The sequence below is a fragment of the Aedes aegypti genome, chromosome 2 (assembly GCF_002204515.2).
Source record: "Aedes aegypti strain LVP_AGWG chromosome 2, AaegL5.0 Primary Assembly, whole genome shotgun sequence".
Classification (NCBI taxonomy): Eukaryota; Metazoa; Arthropoda; class Insecta; order Diptera; family Culicidae; genus Aedes; species Aedes aegypti.
In genome coordinates this window covers 126,805,022-126,820,319 of record NC_035108.1, presented here as the reverse complement: position 1 = coordinate 126,820,319, position 15,298 = coordinate 126,805,022, and the positions used below count along the sequence as shown (strand labels likewise).

At 44.0% G+C, this 15,298-nt stretch overlaps 1 protein-coding gene across 3 annotated transcripts in view; it reads left to right on the top strand.

The window, feature by feature from the left end:
• Window positions 1-15,298, top strand: part of LOC5571192 (mucin-2) — a 101,712-nt gene that overhangs the window by 81,835 nt on the left and 4,579 nt on the right. For 2 of the 3 annotated variants that reach the window (XM_021842261.1, XM_021842262.1), the window contains exons 6-8: window positions 13,055-13,864; window positions 13,921-14,979; window positions 15,037-15,288. The exons of the other annotated variant lie outside the window; for it this stretch is intronic. In XM_021842261.1, the coding sequence (XP_021697953.1) occupies window positions 13,055-13,864; window positions 13,921-14,979; window positions 15,037-15,288 (2,121 nt within the window). The remainder of the gene's footprint in view (window positions 1-13,054; window positions 13,865-13,920; window positions 14,980-15,036; window positions 15,289-15,298) is intronic. 3 annotated transcript variants of the gene reach the window in all.

Sequence of the window (15,298 nt, the reverse complement as noted above, 5' to 3'; positions counted from 1 at the left end):
TTAAATTTGAATTGCAATTGACTACCATTTCCTTGTTATTTGGTGACATATTTCAGCGAAACGTTTTAACCAAATCGCCATACAAAAACCGAGTGTTCGGAATATGAGTCTGTTCGGAATTTGAGACAAAACGATATCTTCTTCCTCGATGCACCTGATTCTTGCCACAACGTTTACACCCAGCTCTTTCATCTTCGGGTCGTCTCTCACTCTCCTGCGAAGCGCCGCGTAGATAGTCTTGTCGCTTGTCTCAACGACAATGGCATCACTCTTGAACCTCTCAATAGGTTATGAGCCTATGCATGTTATTAAACGTTTGACTTTTACTTGGGTGGTAAATGACTGGACAATGTGTACCATTGGTACTTCGCGTACCTGCAGGTATAAAATAGACCCCATTTGTGGTCCTTAGCCTCTTGTCCAGTAACTCCTGTCCCTACCTCCCCGTGGTGCCGCCTGGGATACGAGTAACCGTAGAGAAGATCGGGTAACCAACCCTGGTGGAACCTTGGTCGTATGCTGACAGGGAAGGGGGGCTCCTCTCTTCTGAGGGTGTAGCTTATCAGAGCGTCTGTTCTCCATGTTAGGGGCGGCTCAAAACAGCGTCTGTTCTCCATGTTAGGAGCGGCTGATCATTGTCCTAGTGCCAGCGTGGGACTCTAAACAGTGCTGTGCACGATGATCCTCCGGCGAGACAGGAGGTTGGTGCAGTCCTTACAAGCCAGCCGTAAAAATCATTAGTACAGGAAGCCTACAATGTAGAAGAATGAACCACCAGCTTGCGCAACTCTACGGTGAACCCAGTATCACGAAAGTCGCCAAAGCTGGAAGGGTACGATGGGCGGGACACGTTGTGAGAATACCGGACAACAATCCTGCAAAAATGGTGTTCAACTCAAATCCGGCCGGTACAAGACGAAGGGGAGCGCAACGAGCTAGGTGGTTTGACCAAGTGGAGCAGGATCTTGGAAGTGTGGGACGATCGAGGAATTGGAGGTTAGCAGCCATGGACCGAGTTAGTTGGCGTAACATTGTGGCGCAGGTCATGTCTTGAAGGACGTAGCGCCAGCAAAAGTAAAGTAAGTAACTTTTACTTTGCGCTTTGTTTTCAAGTTGCCCGTGAGAGAGAGAGCGAGACAGCACCAACACACGGCGCACAGTAAAAGTCAAAACAACAACAGAGTTTATGGCACGTACAGAGGCTCATATGCCTATTCACATGACGTCTCAAAACAGCTGATCGGGAAGCACTTTTACAGTTCTTCTATGAAAATGACAGGCTCGTGTTAGCACCGGTCCTCCACCGATGTAAACACATGCATAGACGGATCTGTCACATGAAAAGGCCTATTGTCGGGTTTTCACTTCTTCGGTTCCTTTATTTTTCTCTTCCTCTTCTTTTGAGCTTCTTTCTTCTTTTTATGGCTCTTAATGCAGCCCACAGACGCTCAGACGGTTAGACCAACATTGACTCCGCCCCCAAGTTAGTCAAACCAATTTATGTTGCACCAACCGTTTGACCGACTGCCAAAGTTCGATGCAGCAACACTATATTTCTTCCCATGTTTTGAATGGTCTCGGAAAGTCAAGTCAATATGTGATTGCTTATTTTTCGAATTCTGTGGCTGTGGGGAGAATATTTCAACGATTTTTAGACAATACAGTCGTAGTGAGGAAGAGCAGAACTTTCAAAATGTATGTACCGGAAGTAATGGATATTGATGAGGAATTTCACCATTTTACACGAAGTAATCCGGAAAAACTCTAAAATTATAAGGGGTCTCTGACGGGGATTATTTTGAACAGTCATCGATGTGGGAATGGTTATGGTAATTTCTCAAAAGATCTATCTAGAATCTTTTGTGGTTTCCTCTAGTCTTTCTAGTAAATTTTCCAGGAATCTCAGGATTCCACCAGAAATTCTTCCTGGGATTCCACCAGGAATTTAAAATAAATAGTTCCTCAAGGAATTTATCAACAGATTAAACTAGAAATTCTCTCAGGGAAAATTCTTAAGTCATACACCTTTAGGTGACATTCTTCCAAAGATTCCTTTAAAGATTCCTCAACTAGGGTAGGTGTACCAGTTATGGCCATAGTGGTTCCCTATTTCGCCATACGTGATATCTTGAATGCCTTCACATTTTGAAAAATCTTTTGTGTTTTAACAGTAAGATAAAGGATAAATCTTGATGTTAAAACATTCAGAAAGATTAAAAATGTAAAAGTTATCCATATTTTGCATATGGCCAAATAGGGAACCACTATGGCCATAACTGGTACACTTTCCCTAATTGTTTAAGATTTCCTCCATTTATTCCTTCAAAAATCAATCCAAAAAATTCCTCAAGTGATTTCTTCAGTGCTTACTCCAACGCTGCCTCCATAAATTCCATCAAAAATAGCTTTCACAATTTCTTCAAATAGTCCTTAATTATAATTAGAATTATTCTAGAAGTTAGTTCCAGGGATTCGATCATGCATTATCCAGGAATCACACAACGATTAACTTCAGATGCTTCTCAAGAGGTTTCTCAAGAAATTCATCACCAAAAATTCCCCCCAAGGATTGAACCAGGACTTCTTCCTAGGATTCTTCCTTAAATTCCACCAGGAGTTTCTTCAGAAATTCCAAAAGGAATTCAGCGATTCTTTTTTTTTTTAATTTATCTACAGATTCCTCCAGGAAACTGTCCAACAAATTCCAAAAGGATTTATGCAGTGATTCATCAAATGCTTTCTTTAAGAATTCCACCGAAAAATCATCCAAAGATTTATTCAGGGATTCCTCGAGCAAAACTTCAGGAATTTTTAAGCAGATTTTATAAGGATTCTTTTCGTACAATTCCACCAGGAATTCTTCTAGCAATTTTTAAAAAGATTGCTGAATGTATCCCTTCCAATGAATTAATACAGGAATTCCATAAAAAAAAGTCCACCAGGAATTGCTTCTATCAAAAATTTCCCGGTCTTTCTTCTAGTGAGTTCCCTAGGAATACCTCCATAAAACCCTGCAGATGTCCTACAGAAATACATGCAGGGATTTACTACATGAACTCTTACATTGATTCTACCCAGATGTTCTCCAAGGATTCATCAAGGAGTTCTTTCTGGGATTCCACCAGGAAGCCTTTAGGGTTTCCACATGAAATACTGCAAAAGAGTTTAAAAAACTTGCTACAAGGGATTCCACCAGGAATTCTTTAGACATTCCGCTTGCAATTTTTTGAGAGGTCCCCCCAGGTCACTTCCCGGGGATTCTTCTAAGAAATCTTCAATGAGTTATTTTTTAAAATCTTCCAGTTTTCCCTGAGAAATTCTTTTTTGTATCGCTGATGGCACCCTACGAAGCATTCGACCTGGGATTTCTGAAGGAATTACTTCAAGTATCTATCCGAAATTTCTCTGAGGATACCAAAGGACATCAATGCATCAATTTCTTCCAGTATGGTTAAATTGCTGGAGGAATCCCCAAATACCCTCAAGAATCCGTGAAGATATTCCACGAGAAATTTCGGAAGAAATCTCTTGAGTTATTTTAGTGGCATCCTTCCGGATGAATTCCTGTTAATTCTTGAAGAATCTTAGAGTTTTTTCGAGAGGAATTCCTTAAGGAATATCAAGATAAAATCCTTGAGGAATTCGGGTAGGACTCAGAGGGCTCTACAAAAGAATTGTTGGCGGAATCCCTTGAAGAATAGAAAAAATCCATGGAAAATTCTGGTAGAATTCCTTTATAAATTCCGAGAGGAGTCCGTAGGTTATAGCCTGATGGAACCCAGAATAATTCTAGAGGAATTCCTGAAGGAACCTCCTGAAAGAATTCCTGATATAATCCCTGACAGAACTTCTGATGAAATCCCAGAAGGTATTCATGATGGAGTCCTAGGAGGGTTTTATAATGAAATCTTAAAAGTATTTCAAAAGGAATTTCTGAATGGAATCCCTGCAAATCCCTGCTGTAGGAATCCCAGTTAGAATCTCTAAAGAAACTCTTAATGAAAACCCCGGAGAAACTCTTGATAATATCCCTAGAAGGACTAATAATGGAATCCCTAGAGGATCTCTTGCAGTAATTCCTGAAAGAACATCAAATGGAATCTCTGAAGGAACTCCGGACGGGATCTTTATTGGAACTCCTGATGAAATCCCTGGAGGGATTCCTGATAATATGCCTGGCGAAACTTCTTATCAAATCCCAAGAAGAAATCCTGGTGGAATTCCTTGAGGCATCCCTGATATAATCTCTAGAAAAATTCCAGGGGCAGTCTCCGAATAAACTTCTGATGAAATTCCTAGAAAATCTTCTGAAAGAACCCCTGTAGGAATTCCAGGTGGAATCTCTGAACGGACTCCTGATTAAATTCCTGCTGAAATTTTTGACGGAGTCCCTGGAGGAATTTAAGGTGGAATATCTAAAGAAACTTCCAATGAAATCCCTGAAGGAACTCCTGATGAAATCCCTAAAGAACTTCTTATGTAACTCCCAGAAGAACTTCTGATGTAATCTGAAGAAACTTCTGATCTGATATCTAGAGAAACTCCTGATGAAATCATTGGAGGGAATCCCTGTAGGAGAACTGAAAGAACTCCTGTTGGCATCATTGGTGCGAATCACTATAGGAACTCCTGATTAAATCCCTGGAGGAATCCTTGACAAGATTCCTGATAAAACTCCTGTTAGAGCCCTTGTTGTTTGTTTCTGTTCGGGATGAACCACTGCGACCAGTTTTCTTTGATCTTTTGTGGTATTAGAGCCCTTAGAGCAACTCCTTGTGGTATTCCAAGAATTTATACTAATGAAATTCTTAGAGGAACTCCTAATGTAATCTCTGGAGGAACTTTTGATGGAATCCTTGGAAAAACTCCTGATGAAATCCCCAAGAGAACTCTAATTGAAACCCTAAAGGTACTCTTGATAGAATTCCAATAGGAACTTCTGATGGAATAAATGGAGGGAATCCCTAGTAGAGAACTGAAGGAACTTCTGATTGAATCCCTATAGAAACTCCAAATGAACACCTAATCCCTAGAGGAATTCCTTATGATATGCCTAGAAGAAATCGTGATAGAATTCCTCGAAGAACTCCTGATGATATCCTCAGAAGAATTCTGATAGAATCCCTAAAGGAACTCTAGATGAAATCCTTGGAGGAATACCTAGAGATATTCTTGATAGAACTCCAAATGGTATCATTGGAGGGAATCCTTAAAGGAGAACTGAAGGAACTCCAGATGAAATCCTTGGAGGAATTCCTAACAAGATTTTCTTATAGAATCCTTAGAGCAACTCCTTATGATATACTTAGAAAAAATCCTGATTGAATTTCTCGAAGAACTCCTGATGTAATCTCCGGAGGAACTCCTGATATAATATCTGGAAGTATTCTAGGTGAAATCTTTGAAGGAACTCTGGATAGAATACCCGGAAGATCTCCTGATGAAATTCCTAGAAGAACTCTAACAGAAGCCCTAAAGGTACTCTCTATAAAATAGCTATAAAAACTCCTGATATATAGTGCCTGATGAAATGCCTATAAAAAGTCCTGATGAAATCCCTGGATGAATTCCTGATAAGATGCCTTGAAAAACTCCTGATAGAATCCCTAGAGGAATAATTATGAAATGCCTAGAAGAAATCCTTATGGAATTCCTCGATGAACTCCTGATATGATTTCTGGAGGAACTCCTGATAGAATCACTGAAGGAACTCTTGATTGAATCCCTGGAGGAACTCCTGATGATATCCTCAGAAGAACTCTAATGGAAGCCCTGAAAGTACTCCTGATAGAATCCCTTCAGGAACTCCTGATGAAATCCTTAGAGGTATTCACAAAGATATTCTTGAAGGAGCTTTTTATGGAATAATTGGAGGAACTCGTGATGAACTCCTTAGAAGAACTCCTGAGGGAAATTCTATAGGAACTCCTTATGAAATCCCTAGATGAAATCCTGATGAAATTTCTCGAGGAACACCTGATAAAATCTCTTGAGGAATTCCAGGTAAAATCTCAGAAGGAACTCTTGATGGAATCTCTGAAGGAACTAATAGTAAAATCTCCAGAAGAACTTTGATGGAAGCACTAAGAAAAATCTTGATAAAACCCCAATAACTCCTAATGGAAATTCTGGAGTAATTCCTGATTGAATCCTGGGAGAATTTCCTAAAGACATACTTGCTGAAACTCCAGATGGAATCATTGGAGGAACCCCTGATTAAATCCCTAGAAGAACTCCTGATAGAATCCCTGAAGGACTTACTGGTGGAATCGCTGATGGAACTCCTGGTGGAATCCTTGGAGAAATTTCTTATTGAATTTCTAGACGCACCCCTGATGGAATTACCAGAGGAGTTCATTGAGAAATTTGCAACAGGAATTTCTTCAGGGATTTCGTCCAAGAATTCCTCCGAGATTTTTATTATGAAATTCCTCCAGAAATTTTCTCCAGAAACTCCTTTGAGAATTAAAAAAAAAAACATTCGGGGCTTTTATCCAGGAATTTCTCTGGGGATTTGCACCAAGAATTCCTCTGGGGATTTCCTGCAGAAATTCCTCCGGGAATGTACCCCAGGAATTCCTCCGGGAATTTGCTCCAAGAGTGCCTCGAGGAATTTCTCCAGGAATTCCTCCGGGGTTTTTCTTCAGAAATTCCTCCGAAGATATTTTCCTAGAATTCTTCAAGCAATTTCATCCAGAAATTCGTCCAGGTTCTTCTTTTCTTCCAGAGTTGATCCGGAATTTCCTCAATAGTTTCTTCAGAGTCTCTCCTTCGGAATCTCCTTCACGAATTCATTCAGAGTTTTGCCAGGAATTCATTCTGAGCGAACCGAGAATTTTTTCAGAGTTCCTCCGAAAATTCTAATCCCTTCGAAGTTACACCGAGAATTTCTTTGGGTTTCCTTCATGGATTCTCCCAGACTTCTTTCATAGTTCCCCCCGTGTAGTTCCTCTTAGGTACTTCCAGAAATTCTTCCTGAATTCCTTCGGCAACTACTCTGAATTTCATCCAGCAGTTTTTTGGAACTTCAGATTTCCTCCAAGAATTCCATTGGAGTTTCTTTAGAATTTTGTACAGAGTTCATCCAGAGATTCCTTCAAAATTCCTCCGGGAATTCCTTGAGAGTTCCTCCGGGAATTCTTTTGGAGCTTCACCGGTAGTTGCTCGAGAAGCTTCTCCGGAGTTCTTTCAGCAACTCTTCTGGTTATTATCCAGCATTTCCTCCGAAGCTCCTCCAGAGCTCCAACGGGAATCTCTTTGGATTTCCTTCTTCCTCTTTCTGGCGTTACGTCCCCACTGGAACAGAGCCTGCTTCTCAGCTTAGTGTTCTTATGAGCACTTCAACAGTTATTAACTGAGAGCTTACCGTGCCAATGACCATTTTTGCATGCGTATATCGTGTGGCAGATACGAAGATACTCTATGCCCTGGGAAGTCGAGAAAATTTCCAACCCGAAAACATCCTCGACTGGTGGGATTCGAACCCACGACCCTCAGCTTGGTCTTGCTGAATAGCTGCGCGTTTACCGCTACGGCAATCTGCGTATCCCTGGATTTCCTTCATAGTTGCTTTTTTATTTTTCCGTAGTTCGTTCAGGAATTCTTCAAGAGTTCCACCAGATTTTTTTTTGATTTCCCCATGAATTACTCCGCAATTCCTCCAGCAACTCTTTCGGAGTTTCTTCCGGAATTTCTCCAGAAGTTCATCTGGAGCTCCTCCGGGAACTCCTTCAGACATCCTTCAGGAATTTCCTCAGAGTTCCTCCGGGAATTTCTTCAGAGTTGCCTCGGGCATTCTTCCAAGAATATTGTTAGAGTTTTCCAGCAATTCCTTAAGAGTTCCTTCTTGACTTCCTACGGGAAATCCTCCAGATCTCTGAAGAGATTTTTGCCAGAGTTCCTGCAAGAGTTTCTGCAAGTGTTCCTTCAGAGTAACTCAGGTTATTTCTCCAAGAATTTCTTAGGAATTACTCCAAGGCTTACTTCGGAGTTTCTTCAGGAATTCCTATGGAGCTTCTACAGCAATTTTTTAGAAGTTTTTTCAATAATTCCTTCAGAGTTTCTTTAAAAATTCCTCCAGGACTTTTGTGGAAATTCCTTCAGAGCCCTTTCGGTTATTCCTTCGGATTTCCTCCATAGATCTTGCAGGAACTCTTCGGAGTTCCTCCAGAAATTCCTTGGAGTTCCGCCAGAAACTGCTCAGAGTTCCTCCAGGAATTCCTATGAAGATCCTCCAGAAATTTCTACAGAGTTCCCCCGGGATGTCCTTTATAGTTCCTTCAGAAATTTCTCCGAGATTTCTCTAAAAATAATTCACCAATTCCTCCAGCAAATCCTTCGGAGTACCCCCAGGATTGTTTTGAAGGCCCTTCAAGAATTTTTTCAGAGTTCCACATGGATTTTCTTTGGAGTTCCTGTGGGAGTTCCTCCAGATTTCTTCCTATAAAGCTGCACCGAGAAATCCTTCAATTTTTCGCCATAGTTGCTCCAGAAATTTTATCTTCAGAGTTCCTCCAGTAATTCCTTAGAAATACTCCTGAGTTCACTAGGAAATTTTTTGTAGTTACTCCTAGAATTTTCCTAGAGCCGATCCTTGCCAATTTCCTCACCTATCTAGAGGCTCTCCGCTGACAACACTCGATACCTTCTCCCAGAGTGATGCAAATCGGAATCATCCAGTTGATCACACATACTGCCTCCGACGATACCACTTTGCGATTGCTGACTAGTAGCACCTTCGTTTTGTGGTGTGCTATCTTCGGCTTGGCTTCATTCATCCAGTTCTGGATCGTGTTCTTTGCCTCCATGGCTTGCACTTCCACTTCCTCCAGCGTTCCGCTTATTACTGATAGGACGACGTCATCAGCCAAGCCGACGATCTCGACGCCCTTGGGTAACTCCAATGATAGGACCCCGTCGTACATCCCATACCACAGCGTCGGACCCAGTATGGACCCTTGCGGAACTCCGCCCATTACTTTTAACTCCTTTCTGCTGGCGTCGGTTGCATACACCAACACGCGATTCTCGAAGTAGCTCTGCAGAATCCGGCACAGATAGTCAGGAACACGCATTCCATGCAGCGCTGTGGCAATAGCCTCCCAACTGGTGCTATAGAACACGTTCTGAAAATCAATTGTAGCTACGGAGCAGTAACGATTTCCTCTACGTTTTTGCTTCGATGCCTTCTAGACCCTGTTGCTTTCCCTTCCGGAATCCGAACTGCTTTTCTGAGAGTCCGTGCTCGCTCTCCGTATACCCTGTTTAGAATGACCCGCTCCAAGAGTTTATCCAGTGTATCCAGCAAGCATATAGACTTGTGTGATGAAGGATCACCGGGTGCTTTTCCTGGCTTCTGTAGCAGCACCTCCGTCTGGCTCTTCCATATATGTGGCAAGTGGCCTTCGTCCAGGCATTTCTGCACCACCTTCCGGAACATATCCGGGTACGCTAGGATCGCCGCTTTAAAGGCCACATCCGGTCCGGGGGCTTATCCCACCTTCAGTGCTTTCACCGCTGCTACAATCTCGTCGTTGTAGACCTGACGATCTTCGGCGTTTGCTTCTTCTTCGTCGACATACGATGTGGGTGGCCACGGTGTCCGATCATGCGTTGGTAAGAGACCCTCGACAATAACCCTCAGCTTTTCAGCACACGGTTCAACCGACATTGATGGACTTTTGACTTTCGCCATGACCACTAGATAAGTGTTCACCCAGGGGTTGGCGTTAGCAGCTCGGCACAGCTCCTTGTAGCACACGGACTTGCTCAGCGTTATCTCGCGTTTGAAGGCAGCTCTGGCTGCTTTGAATACGACCCTTCACTCCACTTTGACTGCTACGCTCTCTCGTCACTCGTATCGCCGATGCCTGTGCTATCCGTCACCCAATTGGCGATATTTAGCTGTACTCGATACGGTTCAGCTATTATCGCAACGTCGCACACTGGGGCAGATCGCTGTTTTCGACGGCCAAAACCTCTAGTACTCTGGAAATGCATGTTAGAGTATTTTGGAATAATTTGTACTAGATTTTGACTCATTCAGATTTGATATAGATAAGTGAAAACTGATCTAGATCACTTTTATTTTTGATAGGAACGTCCTAGCAAAAAAACTTTCTTCGGCAAAGTTGTTCATTGAGGCATTTTTGACATTTCTTCCGAAGACACTTTCACTTTATCCCTGACGTAAGTGGCGCTGTATGACACTTTAGTAAAAATAGTCAATAAATCGATTTTGACCATTTTTTCACATTCAAAAATGGATAAAAATGTTTTGTCATCGAGATTTTTAAACATCTCAAACATTGAAAAAGTAATTTAACAACATTTACTAGCAAAACAGCATCTCCCTTTTCTGGGTGCGTCGCGTTCTAACCACGTTTTCTGCGAGGTCCTTCAGGTTTGGATCGTTTTTGACGTTGTTTGGTCGTTTGCCTTAACAAGCATAGTATCTCCTTTCACTACGGGCGTCTCTTTGTTTCTTTTTTCACGTCCTTTTTCTTCTCCACCTTCTCTTTCTGCTTCCTTTTTGTATCTTTGGCGTTGACGACGGTTTGCCATCCGTCATCGTTTCCATCCTTTTCCGGCATACCTTTTCCTTGCTCGTTGCGCTGTTTTTTGGGACTTCCTCTTCTCGAATCCTGGTGACTCTCTATCTCGCTTCTTCGAAGGTTTGTCACCTCGTACCTTCGGGGTCTTAAGCTTGTCAGCCGCTGCTTGCTTGTTAACCTTTTTCAGTTCCTGTTCGGCAAGCTCAGCACTCATCCTCAGTGCTTGAACGCCAGCCAGGAACGAGCAATGGCAGCGTTGACAGAGGATTTATCCTTCACCTCCGTCAACCTCGAGTTTTCAGATTGTTGCCCTCCTTGAGTAGTTTTGTTGCTCGATTTCTCATCGTTGGTTGTCCTTGTGTCTCACATTGCTTCGTGCTACTGCTATACGTCAGTAGCTTCTCTGTGGTATGCACTGGCGATCGTGGCACCTTACCGCTTTTTCTGGAACGCAACTGCGTTCTCGACTCCTGCTGTGTTGAACTCAATTGTATCGGCATTGTTTTGGAAATTCTCCATTTTAGTGGGTCCCCTCTCTAAGCCGCTATCCTCGCCCGTCGTAAGAAGTCGCCTTCGTCATCCCATGGTGATGTATGCAAATAGTGACGCCAGGTTGACCCGGCCCCATACAGGGTGCCAAGTTCAGAGCCAGATCGGCGCAAGTCAGGAAAGGTTCAACTGAGCCTACTTCCATCAACTAAGGTCACGGGTTAAAAACGTACTTGGAGGCCTGCCAGGGTTTTAACGGGACAGAGGCAACCATACCATTAACCAGCTAGGAATTTCAGGAAGGTGTCATCCATCCTAAGAGTGTAGAAGAGCAAGGCTGTCAGCTCTGCAGCGTGGTTTCTATGCGTGGTCCATAGGCGTGGCCATGTTCTAATGCTGCCAGTCTTCCATAATCAGGATCTCGCTGGCCTGCATCCTAATGCGCCGAGTGGCGCTCCTGGTGATGGGCTAAACTTTGAAAATGGTAAAGGTCGTTTGTACGGGATGTGCTTGCGGACCTGTGGGTTTTTGTAGGAATTCAACAGTGCCCTGCATTGAAGCCCCGCCACGTCGTAAGCAACCTCTCCTTGGGTTGACTGGAAACCGGTAGAACGGATTCAAGGTCCGGTCAAGTTAACTGGTTAACTGGTTTTTCATTGGTGCTAGGGAACTCCGACGCCTGTCGCCTTTCCGACAATCCGTTCTCGCCTTTCGTGTAGATCGTCAGCCTGCTGAGGATGGCCTTCTCCAGAAGTTTACCAATAGTATCCAGCAAGCATATTGGTCTATATGAAGCAGGATCTCCTGGCGGTTTTCCGGTTTTGGCAGCTTCTGCACCTTCCGTCTGTCTGGGAAGCAGCCTTCCGCTAGACACTTCTACAACGCTGTCCTAAATACAGTCACCCCACAGTTATGGATAGCACACAGATATGGATCAGAGTTGGATTAAAACGGAAATATCTCATCAAATACAGGTGCAATTTCGCAGAACACATTTTACCTACGTGAACCATAAATCTGTACAGCATCGCAATCAATTCAAATATGCTTAAATATATTATTCCCGTCTGTAGGAAATAAAATGTCAATCGTATTCCCAGAAGCGTTGATTCATAACTGTGGGGCATTGAAATCCATACCACAGTTATAAATCAAAGATAAGACGATTCCAAAAGAAACGCCAAAACGTATGCTTTTAACATAACACCATTCGTTTTCCTCGCAGTTAAATTGCTGTTATAGTGTTTTGATCCATAATATGAGTCGATTTGATCCATAATACGGATCTTCCTCTTCCACTGATCCACATCTGTGGGGTGGACATTGTTTGGAATTTCGATTTAAATCGACACTTTTTGGTAAATAACCGCAAATTGTGACGTGTATTCTCAAAAACGACTATATTCTGCAGTGTCAGGAAGGTAATTTTGGTTTGTACAGCGCCACCATGTTGTTTAATCATATTTTGTTCTGAAAAATGACCCTTAGTTGATCCATAACTGTGGGGTGACTGTATATCTGGGAACGCCAAGATTGCTGCCCTTAGCGCTACGTTAGGGATACCATCTGGACCATTTCAGTTTGTCGGGACGCATTTCAGCTGGTGTTACTAGGCCCTTAATCTTTGCCATCTCTACATGATAGGCGTTGCCCAGTTACCCCAACTCCTTGTAGCAGTTCGATTTACTAGTCGTTATTTCCCGTTTGAACGTGGCTCGGGCCAGTCGGTAGGTCACTTTACGCTCTTCCATTCTGGCTTCCAATCTAGCTCTCTACACGCGTCTTCTGGCTCTTAAGCAGGCTACACGGAGGGTGCTGAGTCTGTCGTTCCACCAGTATGTCGGCATTGTTGCATCACACGCTCTCGCCCACGCTTCTGTCAGCTCTTCAGCATCCATGTTTGGTTACGTGTATGTGACCTTAAAAAATATCAATATGAACCTAGATATGCTTGTAGATATTAAGATCCAACCGTACAATATTCTAATGGTTAATATAATGAATCATTTCAGCGCACTACAACTACGACTACAACGAGACGTCCAACTACTACAACGCAAAGAGTGGTTCCAACAACCAAGTGTCCGTCATCTCAGCAAAACCCTGACGGATCTTGTGGTTATGTCTACGTAAAACCTGATCAGAGTTTTACCATTCCTCAACGTGTGACAACTACAAGACCCACCACGACCACAACCAGGTTCACTACCCGAAGAACTACACCGTTCCAAGAGTATCTCCCGCCATCGACCACCACAACCAGGAGAACAACCACCACTACGCGACCAACGATCACCACCACCAGAAGAATAACTACGACTCAACGATTGACCACAACTAGGTGCCCTCCATCACAACAGAACCCTGATGGATCCTGTGGATACGTCTACGACAAACCAGAACAAAGCTTCACTGTTCCGCAGAGGGTGACAACGACTCGTCCTACGACGACTACCAGACGTACAACGACTACCACGCGTCCCACTACAACAACCCGTAGAATAACAACGACTTATCGAACGGTCCCAACAACCAGATGTCCAGCATCTCAGCAAAACCCGGACGGATCATGCGGCTACGTCTACGAAAAACCAGAAGAAAGTTTTACTTTGCCCCAACGGGTAACTACAACTACAACCACTCGTCCGACGACAACTACTCGTCGTACCACTACCACCTATCGTACAGTCCCGACCACCAGGTGTCCGCCTTCGCAACAAAATCCGGATGGCTCTTGTGGATACGTTTATGAGCGACCTGAACAGAGCTTTACGGTGCCTCAACGAGTAACTACTACCAGGCCAACCACGACGACCACAAGGGTAAGCTACTTAATCATTACATTTCTCTACAGAAACTTTAATGAAAATCCTTCTAGCGAACAACAACAACAACAACTCGTCCAACGACCACAACACGTCGTTTAACGACAACTACCCGATGCCCTCCATCGCAGCAAAATCCAGACGGTTCCTGCGGTTACGTCTACGAGCGACCTGAAGAGAGCTTTACGCTACCCCAACGAGTTACCACTACTAGACCTACCACCACCACTACTAGGTTAACTACACGCCGTACTACACCGTTCCAGCAGTACCTCCCACCTTCAACGACCACCACTCGGCGTCCCGTTCCAACCACCAGATGCCCTCCGTCACAGCAAAATCCGGACGGTTCTTGCGGATACGTCTACGTGAAGCCGGATCAAAGTTTTACCGTACCGCAAAGAGTGACGACAACCACTCGGCCGACGACGACAACAACGCGGCGAACTACTCCTTTCCAGCAATATCTACCACCTTCAACTACCACCACTCGACGCCCTGTTCCAACCACCAGGTGCCCTCCGTCACAGCAAAACCCAGATGGTTCCTGTGGATATGTCTACGAAGTACCGGAACAAAGTTTCACTGTTCCGCAGAGAGTTACGACAACAACTCGGCCGACGACAACAACCACTAGGTTAACAACACGGCGAACTACTCCGTTCCAGCAATATCTACCGCCTTCAACGACTACTACTCGACGTCCTGTTCCGACCACCAGATGCCCTCCATCACAGCAAAACCCAGATGGTTCCTGTGGATATGTCTACGAAAAGCCCGAAAGTAGTTTCACTCTACCACAGCGTGTAACAACAACCCGACCAACGACCACCACCCGGTTCACCACCCGCAGAACATCGCCATCCCAGGAGTATCTTCCTCCATCGCCGACGACCACCACTCGTAGAACAACAACCACCACCAGAAGAACCACAACCACGACAAGGCCGACGACTACCACTCGTCGTCCGACCCCTACCCCTACTCAATGCCCCCCTTCGCAGAGAAACCCAGATGGTTCCTGTGGATATGTCTACGAAAAGCCGGATCAAAGTTTTACCGTACCGCAGAGAGTGACGACAACCACTCGGCCTACGACAACTACCACTAGAGTGAGAATCATTTAATTAGCAATCAACAAACCATATATTAACCATGATACTTTACAGCGAACAACGACAACAACACGTCCAACCACGACAACAACTCGACGTACAACGACAACTTACAGAACGGTACCAACAACGAGATGTCCTCCATCGCAGCAGAATCCCGATGGGTCTTGCGGATATGTCTACGAAAAACCCGAGCAAAGTTTCACCCTTCCTCAGCGAGTAACTACCACAACTACCCGGAGAACTACGCCTCCACAGGAATATCTACCTCCAAGCACTACAACCCGTCCAACCACTACCACCAGAGTATGCACTG